The 15,612-nt window shown below is 51.8% G+C and overlaps 7 protein-coding genes across 7 annotated transcripts; 4 read left to right on the plus strand and 3 right to left on the minus strand.

The window, feature by feature from the left end:
* Positions 1-219: 219 nt before the first annotated feature.
* Positions 220-930, minus strand: POX_b02610 (uncharacterized protein; the record flags this gene model as incomplete). Its single annotated transcript, XM_050111523.1, has 1 exon — positions 220-930. One exon carries the CDS (start codon positions 928-930, stop codon positions 220-222), a length of 711 nt encoding a protein of 236 aa, XP_049971869.1.
* A 959-nt stretch (positions 931-1,889) lies between these two features.
* On the plus strand, positions 1,890-2,801 carry POX_b02611 (RNA polymerase II subunit A C-terminal domain phosphatase ssu72; the record flags this gene model as incomplete). The annotated part of the gene is made up of 1 exon (XM_050111524.1): positions 1,890-2,801. One exon carries the CDS (start codon positions 1,890-1,892, stop codon positions 2,799-2,801), a length of 912 nt encoding a protein of 303 aa, XP_049971870.1.
* A 405-nt stretch (positions 2,802-3,206) lies between these two features.
* POX_b02612 (DNA excision repair protein ERCC-6-like 2) lies at positions 3,207-6,343 on the minus strand (the record flags this gene model as incomplete). Its single annotated transcript, XM_050111525.1, has 2 exons — positions 3,207-6,190; positions 6,247-6,343. 2 exons carry the CDS (start codon positions 6,341-6,343, stop codon positions 3,207-3,209), a joined length of 3,081 nt encoding a protein of 1,026 aa, XP_049971871.1.
* A 481-nt stretch (positions 6,344-6,824) lies between these two features.
* POX_b02613 (uncharacterized protein) lies at positions 6,825-7,730 on the plus strand (the record flags this gene model as incomplete). The annotated part of the gene is made up of 2 exons (XM_050111526.1): positions 6,825-7,120; positions 7,223-7,730. The coding sequence occupies 2 exons, from the start codon at positions 6,825-6,827 to the stop codon at positions 7,728-7,730; spliced, it is 804 nt and encodes a 267-aa protein (XP_049971872.1).
* A 905-nt stretch (positions 7,731-8,635) lies between these two features.
* On the plus strand, positions 8,636-9,718 carry POX_b02614 (uncharacterized protein; the record flags this gene model as incomplete). Its single annotated transcript, XM_050111527.1, has 4 exons — positions 8,636-8,809; positions 8,890-8,920; positions 8,998-9,604; positions 9,682-9,718. 4 exons carry the CDS (start codon positions 8,636-8,638, stop codon positions 9,716-9,718), a joined length of 849 nt encoding a protein of 282 aa, XP_049971873.1.
* Positions 9,719-11,440: 1,722 nt separating this feature from the next.
* Positions 11,441-12,459, minus strand: POX_b02615 (Peptidyl-prolyl cis-trans isomerase; the record flags this gene model as incomplete). The annotated part of the gene is made up of 4 exons (XM_050111528.1): positions 11,441-11,678; positions 11,729-11,835; positions 11,954-12,123; positions 12,402-12,459. 4 exons carry the CDS (start codon positions 12,457-12,459, stop codon positions 11,441-11,443), a joined length of 573 nt encoding a protein of 190 aa, XP_049971874.1.
* Positions 12,460-14,130: 1,671 nt separating this feature from the next.
* POX_b02616 (uncharacterized protein) lies at positions 14,131-15,389 on the plus strand (the record flags this gene model as incomplete). The annotated part of the gene is made up of 3 exons (XM_050111529.1): positions 14,131-14,171; positions 14,285-14,719; positions 14,894-15,389. The coding sequence occupies 3 exons, from the start codon at positions 14,131-14,133 to the stop codon at positions 15,387-15,389; spliced, it is 972 nt and encodes a 323-aa protein (XP_049971875.1).
* Between the last annotated feature and the right edge of the window lie 223 nt (positions 15,390-15,612).

Here is a 15,612-nt window from a genome sequence, read left to right on the forward strand (position 1 = left end):
TCATTGGAATGCGCCGAGTGGCACCTCTAGCGAAGGGTGGAGGGTATCACTGTTTAGTGTATCCTAACATTCATGTGGTACTGCCTGGTCCGTCTGCCACTTTGCTAGTCAAATAATCCAGTCCAATCTAGACCTTTCTCAGGGAAGTTTTTGATTAAGGGGTAATTCATTGCCATAATTTATCGAGGATTAAGGAAAGTGATTGGTGTCATGCTTATCTCACAGAGCTTTGCTGAGCTTTTTCACGATGGGATCATCTGCATGGATCACCGAGACCCCAGCGACCCGAAGCTCCTCCTTGACTTTTGCCCAGTTCTCTGGCACAACACACTTGGTTCCTTGGTCAATAACCCAACTGCGGAAGCCAGCCTTGACAGCATCGATCGCCGTGCACTTGACACAATAGTCGCCCGCCAACCCCACGGCGAATACATCCGTGACTCCTTTCTTCACCAGAATCGAGGCAACATCCTCACTGACGGACCGTGCCGTCACGGTAGGGTCCAAATTACCAAATGCGTCAGCAAAGGCAGAGTACATCTCGATCTGAGGGTCCATGCCCTTGCGCACAAAGTAATCTATGAAGCGCGTGTCAATCTCCGGGATTAGATCAGCCCCCGAAGTGGCAGCTACACAGTGGTCCGGCCACAGCTGAAGGGGCATGCTCTCCTCTTTCTTGTCCGGCGCAGGGTTGTTCATCTTTGCAAAGGATTCAAAAGGTCGGTTATCTGGTGGTGGATGATTACTGGCGAACGAAATATGGTTGGCGGGGTGCCAGTCTTGCGTCGCGATGCGGGCTACCCACCCTGGCTGGGAGAGGAGATTGTTGATGAGTGGCGCGATCGTTCTGCCGTCTTGAACGGCCAGAGATCCATCCTGTATACGATCGCAAACATTGTAGCGAGTTTGCACATCAGAGTCGTTCACCATACTTGAGGAGCTCTGTAAGCAGCAAGGATGGTTCACTCACAGGTGGGCAGAAGTCTTCCTGCATATCCACTACGATCAACGCGGGCACGAACGGCCCTCGGTCACTGCCTTTAAACTCCATGCAGATGTTGACGAGAGCCCTGGTGTTGTAGGTCAAAGGTTAGATCGAGTGTGTACAGATCTGAGGAATACGGTGCAGCTGTGGATGTGTAGAGGTTCCCAAGTCTTGATCATCGGAGCTCTTGAATGAGTTGGAGATATCGAAATCGCTTCCGTACAGCTATCGGCAGAAGCGCGGTTAGGCGGGGGCGCTGCATCATCGTGGAGACTGCAGTCGCTCATTGGCTCACGTCAGCAAACTCAAGTTTCTATCGGGAGCTGACCGCCCCGGCCAGGTCCAGCTCTGCTGACTCATCATCCACGCTTAAATCGGTAAACGCCCGCGTCTTTTCTTCTCGGTTATCCATTCTTCTTCCTTTGACGCGTTTTCTTCATGGGCCACGGCCCCCCCCGATTTCACTTGTGTTCCATCGTAAGGACTAATGAGAATGACAGCCATCTTCCAGGTATGCGAGTCTTTGATGAAAGCCTTTTTCTACCTCCCCCCACCTGCCTCTCCTACATGATGAATCTTATTATTGGAGCTGTCTGAGCTTCGGCTTTGCGGACAAACTCATTATACGCTTTTTTTATCTGAAATTCCCCTCTTTGCCATTCATCTGCGGCCAACTGGAACACACTTATTTGAAGATGGAGCCTTGTACTGACAACCATCTCTTCTCAAGTAGTCAAAATCATCTCTGGAAATTGTAAACCCTATTTTGAAGACTTTCCTGATACCCCATTTTGCGCACCAGCCTCTCTAGCTTCCAGGCTTCATTCCTTGTCCTTTTTAGTATTATCTTACTCTTCTCTCCTCCCGTGCTACATCCTTTTCTATCAATAAGCCGTCGCCCTTCATGGCATCCTACGACCCCCGTGTAAACACCAAAAGCACAACTCCTCAGAATCCTCCTCCCCCTCCCCCTCCTCCTCCCGAGGCTGCACCATCAGAGATGCCCTCGTCCGTCGACGACCCCGTGGATGTGACCGATGCGGTCACCGCTGCTGTCCCCGTCACAAGCACCACTCCCAACAATGATGAGCGGACGGATTCATGGAAGCTCAAATTCTGCACAGTCTGTGCATCCAACAACAATCGCTCCATGGAAGCTCACCTTCGCCTTGCCACGGCACCTGCTGCGTTTCCAGTCATTTCCTTCGGGACGGGCTCACTGGTCCGGCTGCCAGGCCCGTCAATCACACAACCGAATGTGTACAGCTTCAACACAACGTCATACAATCAGATGTACGAGGAGCTGGAGGAGAAGGATGCGCGACTGTATCGCCATAACGGGATTTTGAACATGCTGGATCGCAATCGCAACTTGAAATGGGGCCCTGAACGATTTCAAGACTGGGTCCCCGGTCAGCCGCGACTCGATCACATCTCCAAAGGCGACAAGGGCGCCCTCGGCACGGAAGGAGGAGTGGTGGATGTCATCATCACTTGCGAGGAGCGTTGCTGGGATGCCGTGGTGGATGACCTTATGAACAAGGGAAACCAATTGAACCGACCTGTCCATGTGTTCAACGTGGACATTAAAGATAACCACGAGGAAGCGCTTGTTGGTGGCAGAGCCATTTTGGACTTGGCAAATCGCTTGAATGAATCTGCGATTCTGCAGAGAAAGATCCACGGCTCGGCAGGATGGGAGAATGGGTCTGGCGCCGCGCGCTTGGGTTTCGATGAGAGTGTGCCGGAGATCCTGGCTGAGTGGCAGGAGAAGCATCCCAATCTGCCAGCCCTATGGACTTTGGCCTGGCTGTAGGAGGGCATCGGCAACCTTTTGAATCTACAATGTCATTCTAATAAACGGATACCCCTGATCATTTTCTGTTCTCTCAAAGTCATTCCTCTTTGGAGATGGAAATTCCTCTTAGTTTGTTTTCAAGTTTTGAAGACCATATCAACTCAGCATACAAGGGCAGAAATATGAATGATTAATGGCGCGTCGCCATTACGAATAGTTGATTCGCTTGCCTGTTCACAATCCCTTCGGTCTACAACTGATTTTAGTCGGCCACGCCCACATGGCAGATCTAGGCAATGTGACCCTACTTCCATACCCGCCATGTCATCTCCCATCAGCGGAGAGAAGCAGTAGTAAAGAGACCCAGTCATAACCTGCTGTGTGCAAATGATAACACCTTGGGGGAAAAAAAAGAATGATCTCTCAGAGCTCTTCTTCCAAAGGAGACTTATCGTCCTTAGAAAGCACGATATTCCTCCGCTCCTCATACCATTTGTCTAAGCACTCTCGTCGTTGGGCCTGGGTCATATTCTCCACCACGAGAGCAAACTCGGTAGCGTCCGCATACCCAAAACGGCGCGCCATGCTACAAAACTGACGACGTTTGACCTCTTCAGGCGGATTGTATTTGAATCGCACCATCCGCCCCTCTGGCCCCTGGAATAGAGAAGACGGAGGCGGCTGGTGGCGCGGTTCTTCGAAAGCGTCGGGACCGCCGTCATCCTTTTGAGAGGCCTCGAAGATCTGGAAGTCTGCGTCTGCATTGGCATCGTTCGTCACTTGCTCGGCGCGTCGACTGAGTCTCTTTTCAACCCGGGATGAACCGATGACTTCGTTGTTGAGATGGGTGTATTCGACTCCCGCGCCAGCCAGAATGGCTTGGATCGGGTCACGGTTGCGAGCCGGTTCGGGCTTGGGACCATCCACATCTGCTTCACCACGAACCATGGCGGCCAGTTGGCTCATTGCTTCATCTTCGGCTTTGACATGCCCGTCACCAAGTAAATCGCTTTCTGTATCCTCTTTGACCTCAATGTCCATGACCTGAACACCGGCTCGACTCTCAGCGACATTGGTCTTGTTGACAATGTCGCGAAGAACGATGTTGTCGTGCTGGTAGGCGAAAAGATTATGCAAGCCGAAAATTTCTCCCTTTTGATCCTTTTTCTCTTGGACGCCCTTGAAGTATCGCCGCTCCGAGCTGGCCGTGTAGCCAATCTCGGCTTGTTGTTGCTTGTAGATTTGTCGAGCGTAGACGATCTCTTCAATGGTCCCAACCGAGACAAGACGAAAGACCTCCACGTCGCGGACCTGTCCGATACGGTAGGCTCGGTCCTGAGCCTGAAGATCGTAAGCAGGATTCCAATTGGGATCAACGACGACAACCTTGTTTGCCGATGTGATATTCAGTCCAACCCCACCTGCTTTTGTGGAGATGAGAAAGACAAACTGATTGGGATCAGAGTTGAATTCATCCACGGCCTTGGCGCGGTCTTCGTACTTCATTGAGCCATCAAGATAGCTCACATTGTAGCTCGTATGATTGAAGAGCATTTGCAGCATTTTCAGCAAGCGGACACTGTGGGAGAAAACTAGAACTTTGTCCCCGTTGGCATGCCACCACCTCAGCAGCTTGCGAAGAACTTTCCACTTGCCACAGAATTCAGGATTTGCGTAATTGACAATAGAGTCCCGTGAGCGATACAGACTCTCCCACTGATCAGGCAATGCGATCTGTAGCATCTCTTTGTCTTTTTCCTGTTTTTCACTTGTGTCATTGCCTTGAGGGATCAGAATGGCTAAATGGTTGCTGAGCTTCTGTAGGACCGCAATTGCCGGGAAGACGAAGGACTGCCACGCCTTGTCCGTATCGGGGACCTCCTTATAACAGCACCATCCTCGCTTTCTGCCTGAGGAGCAATCACAAAGCTCCGTGGACCGTTTGATCGTGGTCACGATGTCACTGTCCAAAAAGGTTTCATAGGCCTCGGCTTGAGTGGGAGTGAGCGGGCAGAATACCACTCTGTCGCTCTTTTTGGGGAGCTGATCTGCGATCAGGGTCTTCATACGCCGAAGGAAAAACTGAGGCAACAGATTCTCGACCAGTTTTTTCGCGGTTCTTCGGGCCCGGCTCAACTGGCTCAGGGTTGCCTCGTGAGATTGTCCGATTTTCAACGGCTCGGCGATCTGTGCTTTCCACGTTGCGACCGGACCAATAACGCCCGGATTTGTCCAGTTCAAGAGTGTCCAGAGTTCTTCATATCGATTCTGGATGGCCGTTCCAGTCAAGCCGATTCGGCAGAGCGAGTTGATCTCATTCATGGCCTGCGTGGTTTCGGACTTTCGCTCCTTGATCTTGTGGCATTCATCCGCAATGACGCAATCCCACTCGATCATATTCACCGAGTCCTTGTTGTTCACATAAGTCGTATAAGTGGTGATGAGGATTTCGACCCGACCCGACTTTGCAGCATGCAGGGCAATATCCTTGCTACTACCGTGGTAGACATCGACGTGCCACCAACCCCAGCGCTGAAGCTCAGACATCCAATTTGAGATCAGAGTCCCAGGGCAGATGATAATGGTACGTGGATACCACGTTCCGTCGCCGGACCTTCGCATCTTGCGCATACGTTTCGAGTCCCGCTCGTCTCCAGTCTTGCCGTAGACTGCCGTCAGGAAGGCAATCACTTGGATGGTCTTGCCTAAGCCCATGTCATCACCGAGTATACCTCCCTTCTGATAGACAAACAGTTCATGCATGAAAGCCACGCCCTCGATTTGATATGGTCTTAGCCATTGTGCAATCGGCGCTGGAATTAGGCCTAGCGAATATGGCAAAGTGACGTCCTTGTACTCTCTCGCAGGAGATCGGTCTGGGAACGCGGGTCTCTCCTGTAAATGTTCGAGACGCTCATCATCCGAGAAGTCGACATCATCGTACGAGGGAGGTAATCTCAACCCGGAATCATTGAGACTTTGTCGATGTCGATCGAATTGAAGTCTTCGATTTTTCAGATAATCAGGAAGAGTATACTCCATCAACTCATCTTCAGAAGAAACCTCGCCGTTGTCCTCCAACGGTCGTTTAGGCCGCGCGGGTGTGCGCTCTGGCTTCACCAGACCGACGATTTGCTGGCCGTGGGCTTGTCTCTTTGGTGTTTTCGCTCGTCGAGTCGCAGCCGCAATCTGCTTGCGCTTAACGGCCTTGCGCTCCTTGAACTTTTTGTACGCTGTCTCCCCGTCATTGAATTCATCATCACTCTCTTCGTTGGCCTTGACAGTATCGCTCGAGAATAAGCGCGGAACGTTGTCTCGTTGCTCTGCTTTAGGATTCCTAGAAGTAGAGAGATATTCCGGAGAGAAGTCCGTACGCTTCTCATGCTTTAAAATGGCTCGATTCTTATCTTGCACTTGGTGAGCGGCATTCTTGGGCGCATGCTGAGACCCGGGTGAGACGTACCGGACTGACGATCAGCCTTCGAAGACGCCGTTATCTCCAGATCATCGTCGTCTGACTCGAGATCGATGACCTCAACTCCAGTTTCGAGATGGCCCATATCCTATACATTCCCGATCGCTTTGACATTGGCTTCATGGGGACGTTGCGATGCCATTGACAGGTCCAGGCCGCAATCGCAATCGCAGTCGCAGTCGCAGGCGCGCCAAGGCGGAGTCGATGTCATTCCCGATCGGCCAGAAAAAAAAGCTGCCGGACTAGACTCCTCTGCACAGACGGCGATCACGACCACACTTCAGCATACTTTCAGTTGTATCCCTGTTGCGGTCGACTTCGTATTAGACCTTGAACAATTTTTTTCCTTGGGCGAGCTGACTAGGTAAGCGTGGGGTTGCCGGGATCTGGAAGTGTTAGATTCCCAAGTTGAACGCTGCGTACTAACTCGCATCCTATAGCTACTTCCATTCGCAGTAGCTCAGACACCAAACAAGCCCAGCTTGATCAACTAAGCCTTTCTCTCTCTTCCTCAATCATCTATTCACCTGGCTTTCCTCGCATTTCAAGCCCCCACAGACTATACAATGCCACTCGATACCTCCACGACATATCCCTTGACCAAGCTGCGGCTTGATGGTCGCCGCTGGAACGAGTTGCGACTCATTCAAGCGCAAATTTCGACCAACCCCGCCAGCTCCGGCTCCTCGTTTCTCTCAATGGGCAACACCGCCATCATGTGCTCGGTTCATGGCCCTGCCGAGGGCCGACGTGGAGACGCGAGTGGTACCGCAGGTGGCGCGGGAGCCATTGTCGATGTGGATGTCAATGTCGCAGGGTTTGCTGGTGTAGATCGCAAGCGCCGAGCGGGCGGAAGTGACAAGTGAGTCCTCTCTATAGGTCGCTATTTGCCCATGAGTCTCATGGAGTGGAACTTTTGTCGAGGATGTCGCAGAGACCCATTTGTTGACTCTTCACTTTCCAGGCAATCCTCGCGCATTGCGACGACACTACGCTCCGCCTTCCAATCACACTTGCACACCTACCTCTACCCTCACAGTACGATCAGTATCCATGTCTCTGTGTTATCTGCCGACGGTTCACTCCTTGCGGCCGCAATCAACGCCTGTACACTGGCTCTTGTCGATGCGGGTATTCCCATGCCCGGTCTGCTGACCAGTTGCACGGCTGGCATGAGTGGCAGCGCATCCACGCCTCAGGACCCTCGTCACGATGAGTTGGATCCATTGCTTGATCTCTCTCTGCCCGAGGAGCAGGAGCTGCCTGTCCTTACTGTGGGCACTACCAACTCGGTCCCCGTAGGAGAGAACAACATGGATACTGACGAGGAGGAAATGAAGGTGGCTGTTTTGACTATGGACTCAAAGCTACACTCGAGTTATACCGAGACTATGCTAGCAGTTGGTATTGACGGGTGCAGCCAGATTCGTGAGCTATTAGAGGGTGTGATCAAAGGGTCCAGCCGAGCTTGAACCAAAACCAAGAATTTGATACCCCCGTTAGTAGCAATATTTTCTTCCCTTCTCACACCAACGATCTGTAACGTGGGACGTGGACCGAAGCCGTCTGTCTGTCCACACGGATAGAGATAAGGGCTCCCAAGTAATGCTCAAGATTCTTATCTGCAGGGGGAATTGCCTGAGTCGTCAATGCTTATCTTGTGCCATTTCTCCGGTGCTCACAGCTTAGAAAACGAGCAAGAATGAGATCAAAAGGACAGTGTCTTGTCTTGTGAGAATACTAGGCAGCCAGACAACGCAACAACGGGATGAGCTAAGCCACTGCGATACTTGGTACTAATCGAGATCAACCTGCATGAGGGCCGGCAATGATGCGAATCTGCGCATGCTTCAACTTGAAACTACTGGGAACTTTGCAGCTTGTCTAATTTCCCGCCGTGTGCTATCCCGGCATGATTTGGTGCACAGAGTGACGACAAAGTACATCATTGACATGACCGACAGTCTGCTGATGTTGCGTAACGAGTGCATGCCATCGTCAGAGTCCTGACAGTACCTGCATGAAAAACCGTGACGGTCTTGGAGCAAAGAGAAAGAAAAAAAATCTGCTCAAACTTGCTCGTGTATACTTGGCGTCCGCCCCGACGAGGGTCTGAAATTTGCTCATATCAAGCAAATGGGCAGTCACGACCTGCAATGGCTCTGTTTACTGTAGAAATGAATTCTATCACTTTCTTTCTTCTAATTTATTGGCCTACATCTCCCTTTCTTTTTCGCCGTTGCACCGTGTTGAGAAAGTCACCCACTTCGTAGATCTGGACGGATCCCCGGAGGAGACTCAACACATCATCCTTGATCAAGCAATTTCTTCCATCTCTCACTTTTTCTCCAAATTTCATTTGATTCGCCCATAAGACATGGACTCTTTTGCTTCTGTGACAGTGACTGAGGCTTCTGCTATGACTGCGATGCCCAGCGCTTCAGGCACAATGGCTCTGGGTGCCACGGGAATGCCCAACATGCCTTCGAATGCGTCAACTTCAGCGTCCATGTCTGGCATGGAGGGTATGGACATGAGCTGTCGGATCTCGGTGAGTGCACTTGAATCATTCGCTTTTGAGGACAAGAAAAAGATGATAGCAGGGTGATGATACTCATCTCTATTCATCAGATGCTTTGGAATTGGTTCACCATCGATGCATGTACGGATGGCTCTTTACCCTCATCCAGCTTCTCCTTTCGACCGGTAGAGGGTGCTAATTTGTCTCCAACTTTCAAGGCTTTCTCTCCAGCACATGGCATATTCGTTCCCGTGGCGCATTTGCCGGCTCATGCATTGGCGTCATTTGTCTCGTCCTCAGCCTGGAATTCCTGCGTCGCGTGGGCCGCGAGTATGATGCTTTCATCCTTCGACGAGCCCGCCAGCGCCAGATGAGCATAAAAGGCCCCTTTGAGGGAAGTCGTTCTGCGAGCAATGTCAAAGATGGGCTGCGACTGAGTGAAAGTCACCCAGAGTGCTCATGCAATTGTCCACCCTCCTCTTCTGCTGGCCCCGATGGCTTGGTCACCATGACTCCAAGCGTTGAATCCTCGACCACAAAGCTTACAGCTCCTGGTGCCATCACCGCCATCACCTCTGGGGGCTTGCACTCGGTCAAGGGTGGTGAGCTGACCTCTCGTGAGAATCTGGAGACTTTGCCGCCCTATCGCCCTTCCCTGGTGGAACAGGTGATCCGGGCTCTGTTACACATGGTTCAGTTTGCGGTGGCATACATCATCATGCTGCTGGCCATGTACTTTAATGGCTACATTATTATTTGCATCTTCATTGGAGCTTTCCTCGGCTCTCTCATCTTTTCGTGGGAGCCACTGTCCCTGTCACACGAGTAAGTCTTTGCTGAGCCCTGGATATCAACACCTCGAAGGTGGATTTGACTAATCCGTCCCACCTCTGTGCTTTCAGAAACGACGCTACCCAAGTGACCAAGTGCTGTGGCTAAAAGAACGGCGGGGGAAGACAAAAACTCTCATGATTCGAAGACGAAACAACTTGGGATGCTTCATGAGCTGTTCGGCCGTTGCCGATTGAAAGTGCCTCACGAGGTCTTTTTCCCTTTTGCTTTGGAAATCTCCCTGCCCGGAACTTGACCTAGGACTTTGCACCATTCTGAATGGAGTTGCCCTTTGGTCATCTTCTTATCTTGTTTTCTCCATCTTCTTAAAGCGCGCTTATTCTTGGAAGAATCTCCACTCTCCCTAGAGTTAAAATAGCATATCTGATACAATCCATCAAGTCAGGTCAATTCCATGGCTACAATCGTCAGTCTCTTATTAGTGCCGAAATAAATTTACTTCTACATCCATCCTAACATGGGTAACATCCCCACGTCAAAAAGATGCTTTCCCCGACTTGAAGCCTTTGCAACGTCCATTTTGGTTGCCCCAACTCAGCAGCCAGCTACCAGCACCGCCCTTCACCTCCCGTCACATCGCTGGAGCCCTAGTGCTGTGAGTCCCTTTCTTCCCTACATGTCTTGACGGACTATTAAAAAGCAAGGGCCAAGTTCCACTGAACCCAACGAGGGCTCCATCTGGCACGCACCACTCCTAAGACAGTACGAGGAGTGAATGAGGTAAGTTAGTATATGCCCCCCGTAAGCAACGAGACAAGGCAGAATTCTAGCTTCTCTAAATCCGGACAGAAACTCTGATTACTACCTTGAAGTGACCTCCCAGAGAGCTGAACAGGAAAGCTCCTCGATATTCAAATGGACATATTTGATCCACACAATTTCAAGTCGATGACCCTACAGTACTATAACCCTAAGCCCCGCCCATAGGCAGTAGTCCCTTTCACGTTTCAAATGTGGCGGTACCGGTTTCAAACTATGGATCACAATATCTATACATGTGTGTTTGACCTGCAGTTGCAATGTGACAGCACAACTTTCTGTTCTTCATGATGCAGTACTGATCTACTAAGGCATGTACCTAGTCTACCTGATGTGTTTCGACAAGACTGGAAACCCAACATGAAAGACCTGGACAGTGTACAATTTCCCCGTCGGCTTGTTGAGGTCCCGTTTCTCAAGGACCTGTAGCGATGGTTATCGATGAAATCAGTGACACGACCCTCAGGTCTTTACAAGTTGATGGAATCAGGCACACCGGGTTGTTGCGAAAGAGAGACCCTTTCCTGGAGTGATGTACTTCTCCCCTCGGGTTCAAGCGGGTTCAAGTGGAAGCGGAGTGGCGGTCCGCCCGCAGAGGTTCCCCCCACTTCGACTGACCGCCCTCCCACAGGCTCGAGGACGATTGCCCCTCCATCAAACTCAAACGACCCCCCGCCCTGGTGCCATCTCAATGAATCCTTCCCCCCCTTCAAAGAAACCGGTTCTTGTCGTCAGTAGACCGTATCGACTTGCCGAGGTCAGGATTTCCATGTTCGTTGACTCTACTACAAAGTATTCTCCTACGGGGAATGATAGATTCATGGAAAGGCAAGGTGAGAAGTGCCACTGCAGTAGGAGCATATGTGACTAGCTTGGTCACTGTCTAGATTACACACCACATATCGGAACAGAAAGCCATCCGGAACAAATTAGGTCATCCGTCCCAGATGATGCTTCATATTTTTTTATTCCACAGTGGTTGCCCAAACGCGCAAAGAAGATTCCGGCCACCAACGCAACCCCATTGATTGATCAAACAATCAAAGGCGCTTACATCTCACCACAGTTGACAATGGTGGGCTTGGTAGCGGAGCGGGGAGAGCCGCTGGAGGAGCCGAGAGCCTCGATCTCCTTGACAACGTTCATGGACTCCTGGTCAGCAACCTCGCCGAAAACGACGTGCTTGCCATCGAGCCAAGAAGTGACAACGGTGGTAATGAAGAACTGGGAGCCGTTGCTGGAGAAGAGAGTCGCGTTAGCACGGAATTCCGGCAGAAGAGAGTGTTCACTGGCGGGGGTCCTGTCGCTGATGAGCCCGGGAAGGCAGGGGGAGCTTACGTGTTGGGGCCAGCGTTGGCCATGGACAGCAGACCGGGGCGAGTGTGCTTGTAGATGAAGTTCTCATCAGGGAACTTCTCGCCGTAGATGGAGCGACCACCGGTACCCTACGCAAAAAAAGCAATTGAGTCAATAAGAATGCCAGGGTGGTCGAGATCTCAGCTCGTCAAGGGAAGATCAAGCTGGACAAAGCTCCTTCTACAGGAGACGCGGAGAGAAACTCACGTTGCCGCGGGTGAAGTCACCACCCTGGAGCATGAAGTTGGGGATGATGCGGTGGAAGCTGGAGCCCTTGTAGCCCTCCTTCACGGGAGCCTTGCAGAGCTCACGGAAGTTACGGGCAGTCTTGGGGACATCCTTCTCGTAGAGGTTGAAGTTGATGCGGCCAACCTTGGCTGTAAGAGGAGTTAGCGGGGGGGGGAAATCAATGACGTTGTCAACGCAATCGAAACGGGGCAGCCCGGCTCAATTGGAGAACCAAAGGTTGAGTGGATGAAGGGACGAGCTCTCCTCTCTGGGGTTGGAGGGGGGGGGGGGGGGGGGGGGGGGGGGGGGGGGGGGGGGGGGGAATGGGATATTGACAGAGCGAGCTGGAGGAACAGGCAGTCATACTGCCTCCTCGCTACAGTCGCGTCCACTCCTATGACACTGCTGGGAAAGGGGCAAAACTTACCGACGGCGCTACCAACGGGAGTGTACTCGACCTCGAAGAAAGCCTTGGTGTTGGACATGATTGCGGATGAGGTGAATGATCGATAGGCAAAGGGATGAAAGGAGCAAGAAGAAGAAAAGAGGGAGAGTGGGGTTGACTTGAGGCGGCAAAACATGGTGAGGGGCAGAGGTCGGAACGGGAAAACTCGGATACCGATGCTAGATGCGGGTTAGCTGGGGAGGTTGACCATTCCAGTGCCATGTTGTTCGGTGTGCAGGTGTGCTGTACAGTTGTACACTAGTGCAGGTAATGCGCCATGCGGTCACCCCAGACAAAATGGCGGACTGTGCAGTGCAAGCTTCGGTCACCCTGCCGCTTTCTCTCTTTCTCCCGGCCTTTCTCCCTCCGTCTGCCCAAGGTCCCCTTTCTACCCCTTGGCGCTATGGCCTGAGGCATTGGTGCCTGAGGTATCTTCTCTGTCTGGAACATGAGAGCCACCTCTGCAGGGGGTGAACCAGCAAGCAGCTTTCATGGCCAGCTAGGACAAGGCCATCTTTCGGGGAGAAAGACAGAGAGACAGAGAAAGAGAGAGAGAGAGAGAGAGAGAGAGAGGCGCACCATGGGAGGTCCAACTGGATCTCAATGGAATTTTCCTCAAGCACAATGCATTGAAACCGAGGTCCACTTACATAGGAATAAAGTACAAGATGACGAGTGGTGCGGATCTCAGCAGCTCTACCAGAGAAAAGAAAAGAAGCTCGTTGGAAAAAGCTGAGGTTCGACTCTATCCATCCCGGATCGGAGCTCCTTGATTATGTCATCCCGGGATAGTGGCCCCTTCAGTCAATTCACTCCGTTGACTCGAGTCTCGGAGGCTGCAGACTTCAGGCAATTAATCATGTTGCCTCAGGCATAATGACGGGCCGAGTTCACCTCCTGCAGCTGATCGCTAGCGGTGCTGGGTCGAGTCGATGCCGTCATTGGTCACTTTCCCAGAGCAGCTCCGGAGCTCTGTTGCGAGGGAGACTGTTCACAGACTCAACAAGACTCGATAGAACCAGGCGAGCTTTACATCACTGTCAGGACTTGCAGCAGCAATCATGTACTGGTCAGTTCTGGTGCCAGATCATGGACAGTAGGTGAGCTGAATAGCCTATCTGTTTATCTGTTTCAGTATTCAACCTCCGTCTGCCTTGTACTAGCAATAGTGCCATCCTCGGAATTCATTCAAGCGCATGGACTTGGCCCACCAAGCGATTGTCTCTTCCCTCTCGATGATGACGGGGGTCCCATTCATCTCCACCAATTTCCACGATATTCTCCTCCCATCATCCACCAGAGGCACAGAGTTTGTCCGCTGATTAGCAATCTGCGCAATCTTAAAATCGATCCGATCTCCGATCCGCCCGATTGCGGCTAGCCAGGGACCAGGAACCTGGAAACCAACGACGGACGATAGTTCTCGGCCTTCCTCCTCCCCCCCCGCCGCAACGGGATGGATTATGCGTTGCAACAATTTCTCCCACGTAAACACCCAAAGATAGAAAGTTTATCCTCTTCTCTACATCCTGAAGAAAGAAAAGGGGAAACAAAAGATCAACCCTAGGCTTCTACAACCACGCATCTATTGTTTCTCACTCACGCCGCATCCAACCTGAAGCTCCGATACGGCCTGCCTTCACTGTCCCACCCCCACCATCCGAGGCAAATCAACATTGTCATAGCCACCCGTCAGTACCTAAAGAGCATCATGAGTGATCGCGCGCAACCACTCGGTGGTCCTCGAGGTGAGTAGACTTCTAGCTTCATTGCGCAACACTGGTCTCCGACAATGCGACGACAGTGGAATCGTTTCTCTCTCTCTCGTGTCCGAAAAGATAGCTCACCATTTCTCCTTCTCCCAGTCTGGACCACCCTCATCACCAACACGGATTACCTCTCGGGCCTCTTGACTTTGGACTATCTCTCAAGAAAGTCGGCTCCAAGTATCCCCTTATCGCGCTCTACACGGACGCCTTCCCCGCCGAGGGTCACGCCGCTCTCGACGCGCGCGGGATCCTCAAACGCCATGTGCCGTATCTGCTCCCCTCCGTCTCCAAGGACTACACCAATGACGTGCGCTTCTACGATTGCTGGAGTAAATTGACTCCGTTCTCGCTCGTCGAATATGATCGCGTCGTCCAGCTGGATAGCGACATGGTCGCGCTCCAGAACATGGACGAATTGATGGATCTGGAACTCGATGCGCCGGAATTGGAGGGGACTGGAAACCGTGTCTTTGCCGCCAGTCATGCCTGCGTGTGCAATCCGCTTCAAAAGGCGCATTATCCGAAGGATTGGTAAGTCATCATTATCTTGGAGGGGGGGGGGGGTTGCAAATGCAAATGCAAAAAGAAAGAAACGAAACAAAAAGTACAAATATGCATGTCACATGCATATCCTTGACTCTCCAGTCTTTCACACTCTCGGTCTTTGCATCCATTCATTTAGATCTAACTCAATCCATCACTCAGGATCCCTGCCAATTGTGCCTTCACCACCCAGCACAACGATCCCGAGTCCGCCCAGACCACCGGCCCCCCACCAACCGCCGGTCTGGGCATGCCCAACGGCGGACTCCAAGTCGTCAACCCTTCCCAAGGCACTTACGACAAGATCAGCGCCCAATTAGCCTCATCAACCGCATCCAGCTACGACTTTGCCGACCAGTCTCTCCTGGGCGACGTCTTCCACGGCCGCTGGGTCGCCATCCCATACATCTACAACGCGCTCAAGACCCTGCGGTGGAAGGGCGTGCACGACGCCATCTGGCGCGACGACAAGGTCAAGAATGTGCATTATATCCTGAGCCCAAAGCCCTGGGATGAGTGGAAGGCGCAGCAAAAGGGGACACAGGACCAGGACCAGGATTCTCAGAAGAGCCGGGATCCGTCTCATGCGTGGTGGATCGCGTTGAATGAGGAACGATTGAAGACAGAAAGAGCGCAGAGCTTAAATGATGGATTTTAACGTCAAGCGTGGGCTGTGTGGAGCGTTGGTAGATTTCTCATTTCTGGCTCGATGACATGATTGAACTATGGAGCTTTAAAAGGCTATGACTAGAAAATTCAAGTTTCTTTTGACTTTCTGTATTTCCGAAATGGAAAACTGAGAACGAGGCGAATTTCTCGTGGTCAGACTCGCCATCAAGGGACGAGGTATTGACCAGAATTTCCTACTTCAACCTGAGTCG

Source organism: Penicillium oxalicum, chromosome II (genome assembly GCF_001723175.1).
Source record: "Penicillium oxalicum strain HP7-1 chromosome II, whole genome shotgun sequence".
Classification (NCBI taxonomy): Eukaryota; Fungi; Ascomycota; class Eurotiomycetes; order Eurotiales; family Aspergillaceae; genus Penicillium; species Penicillium oxalicum.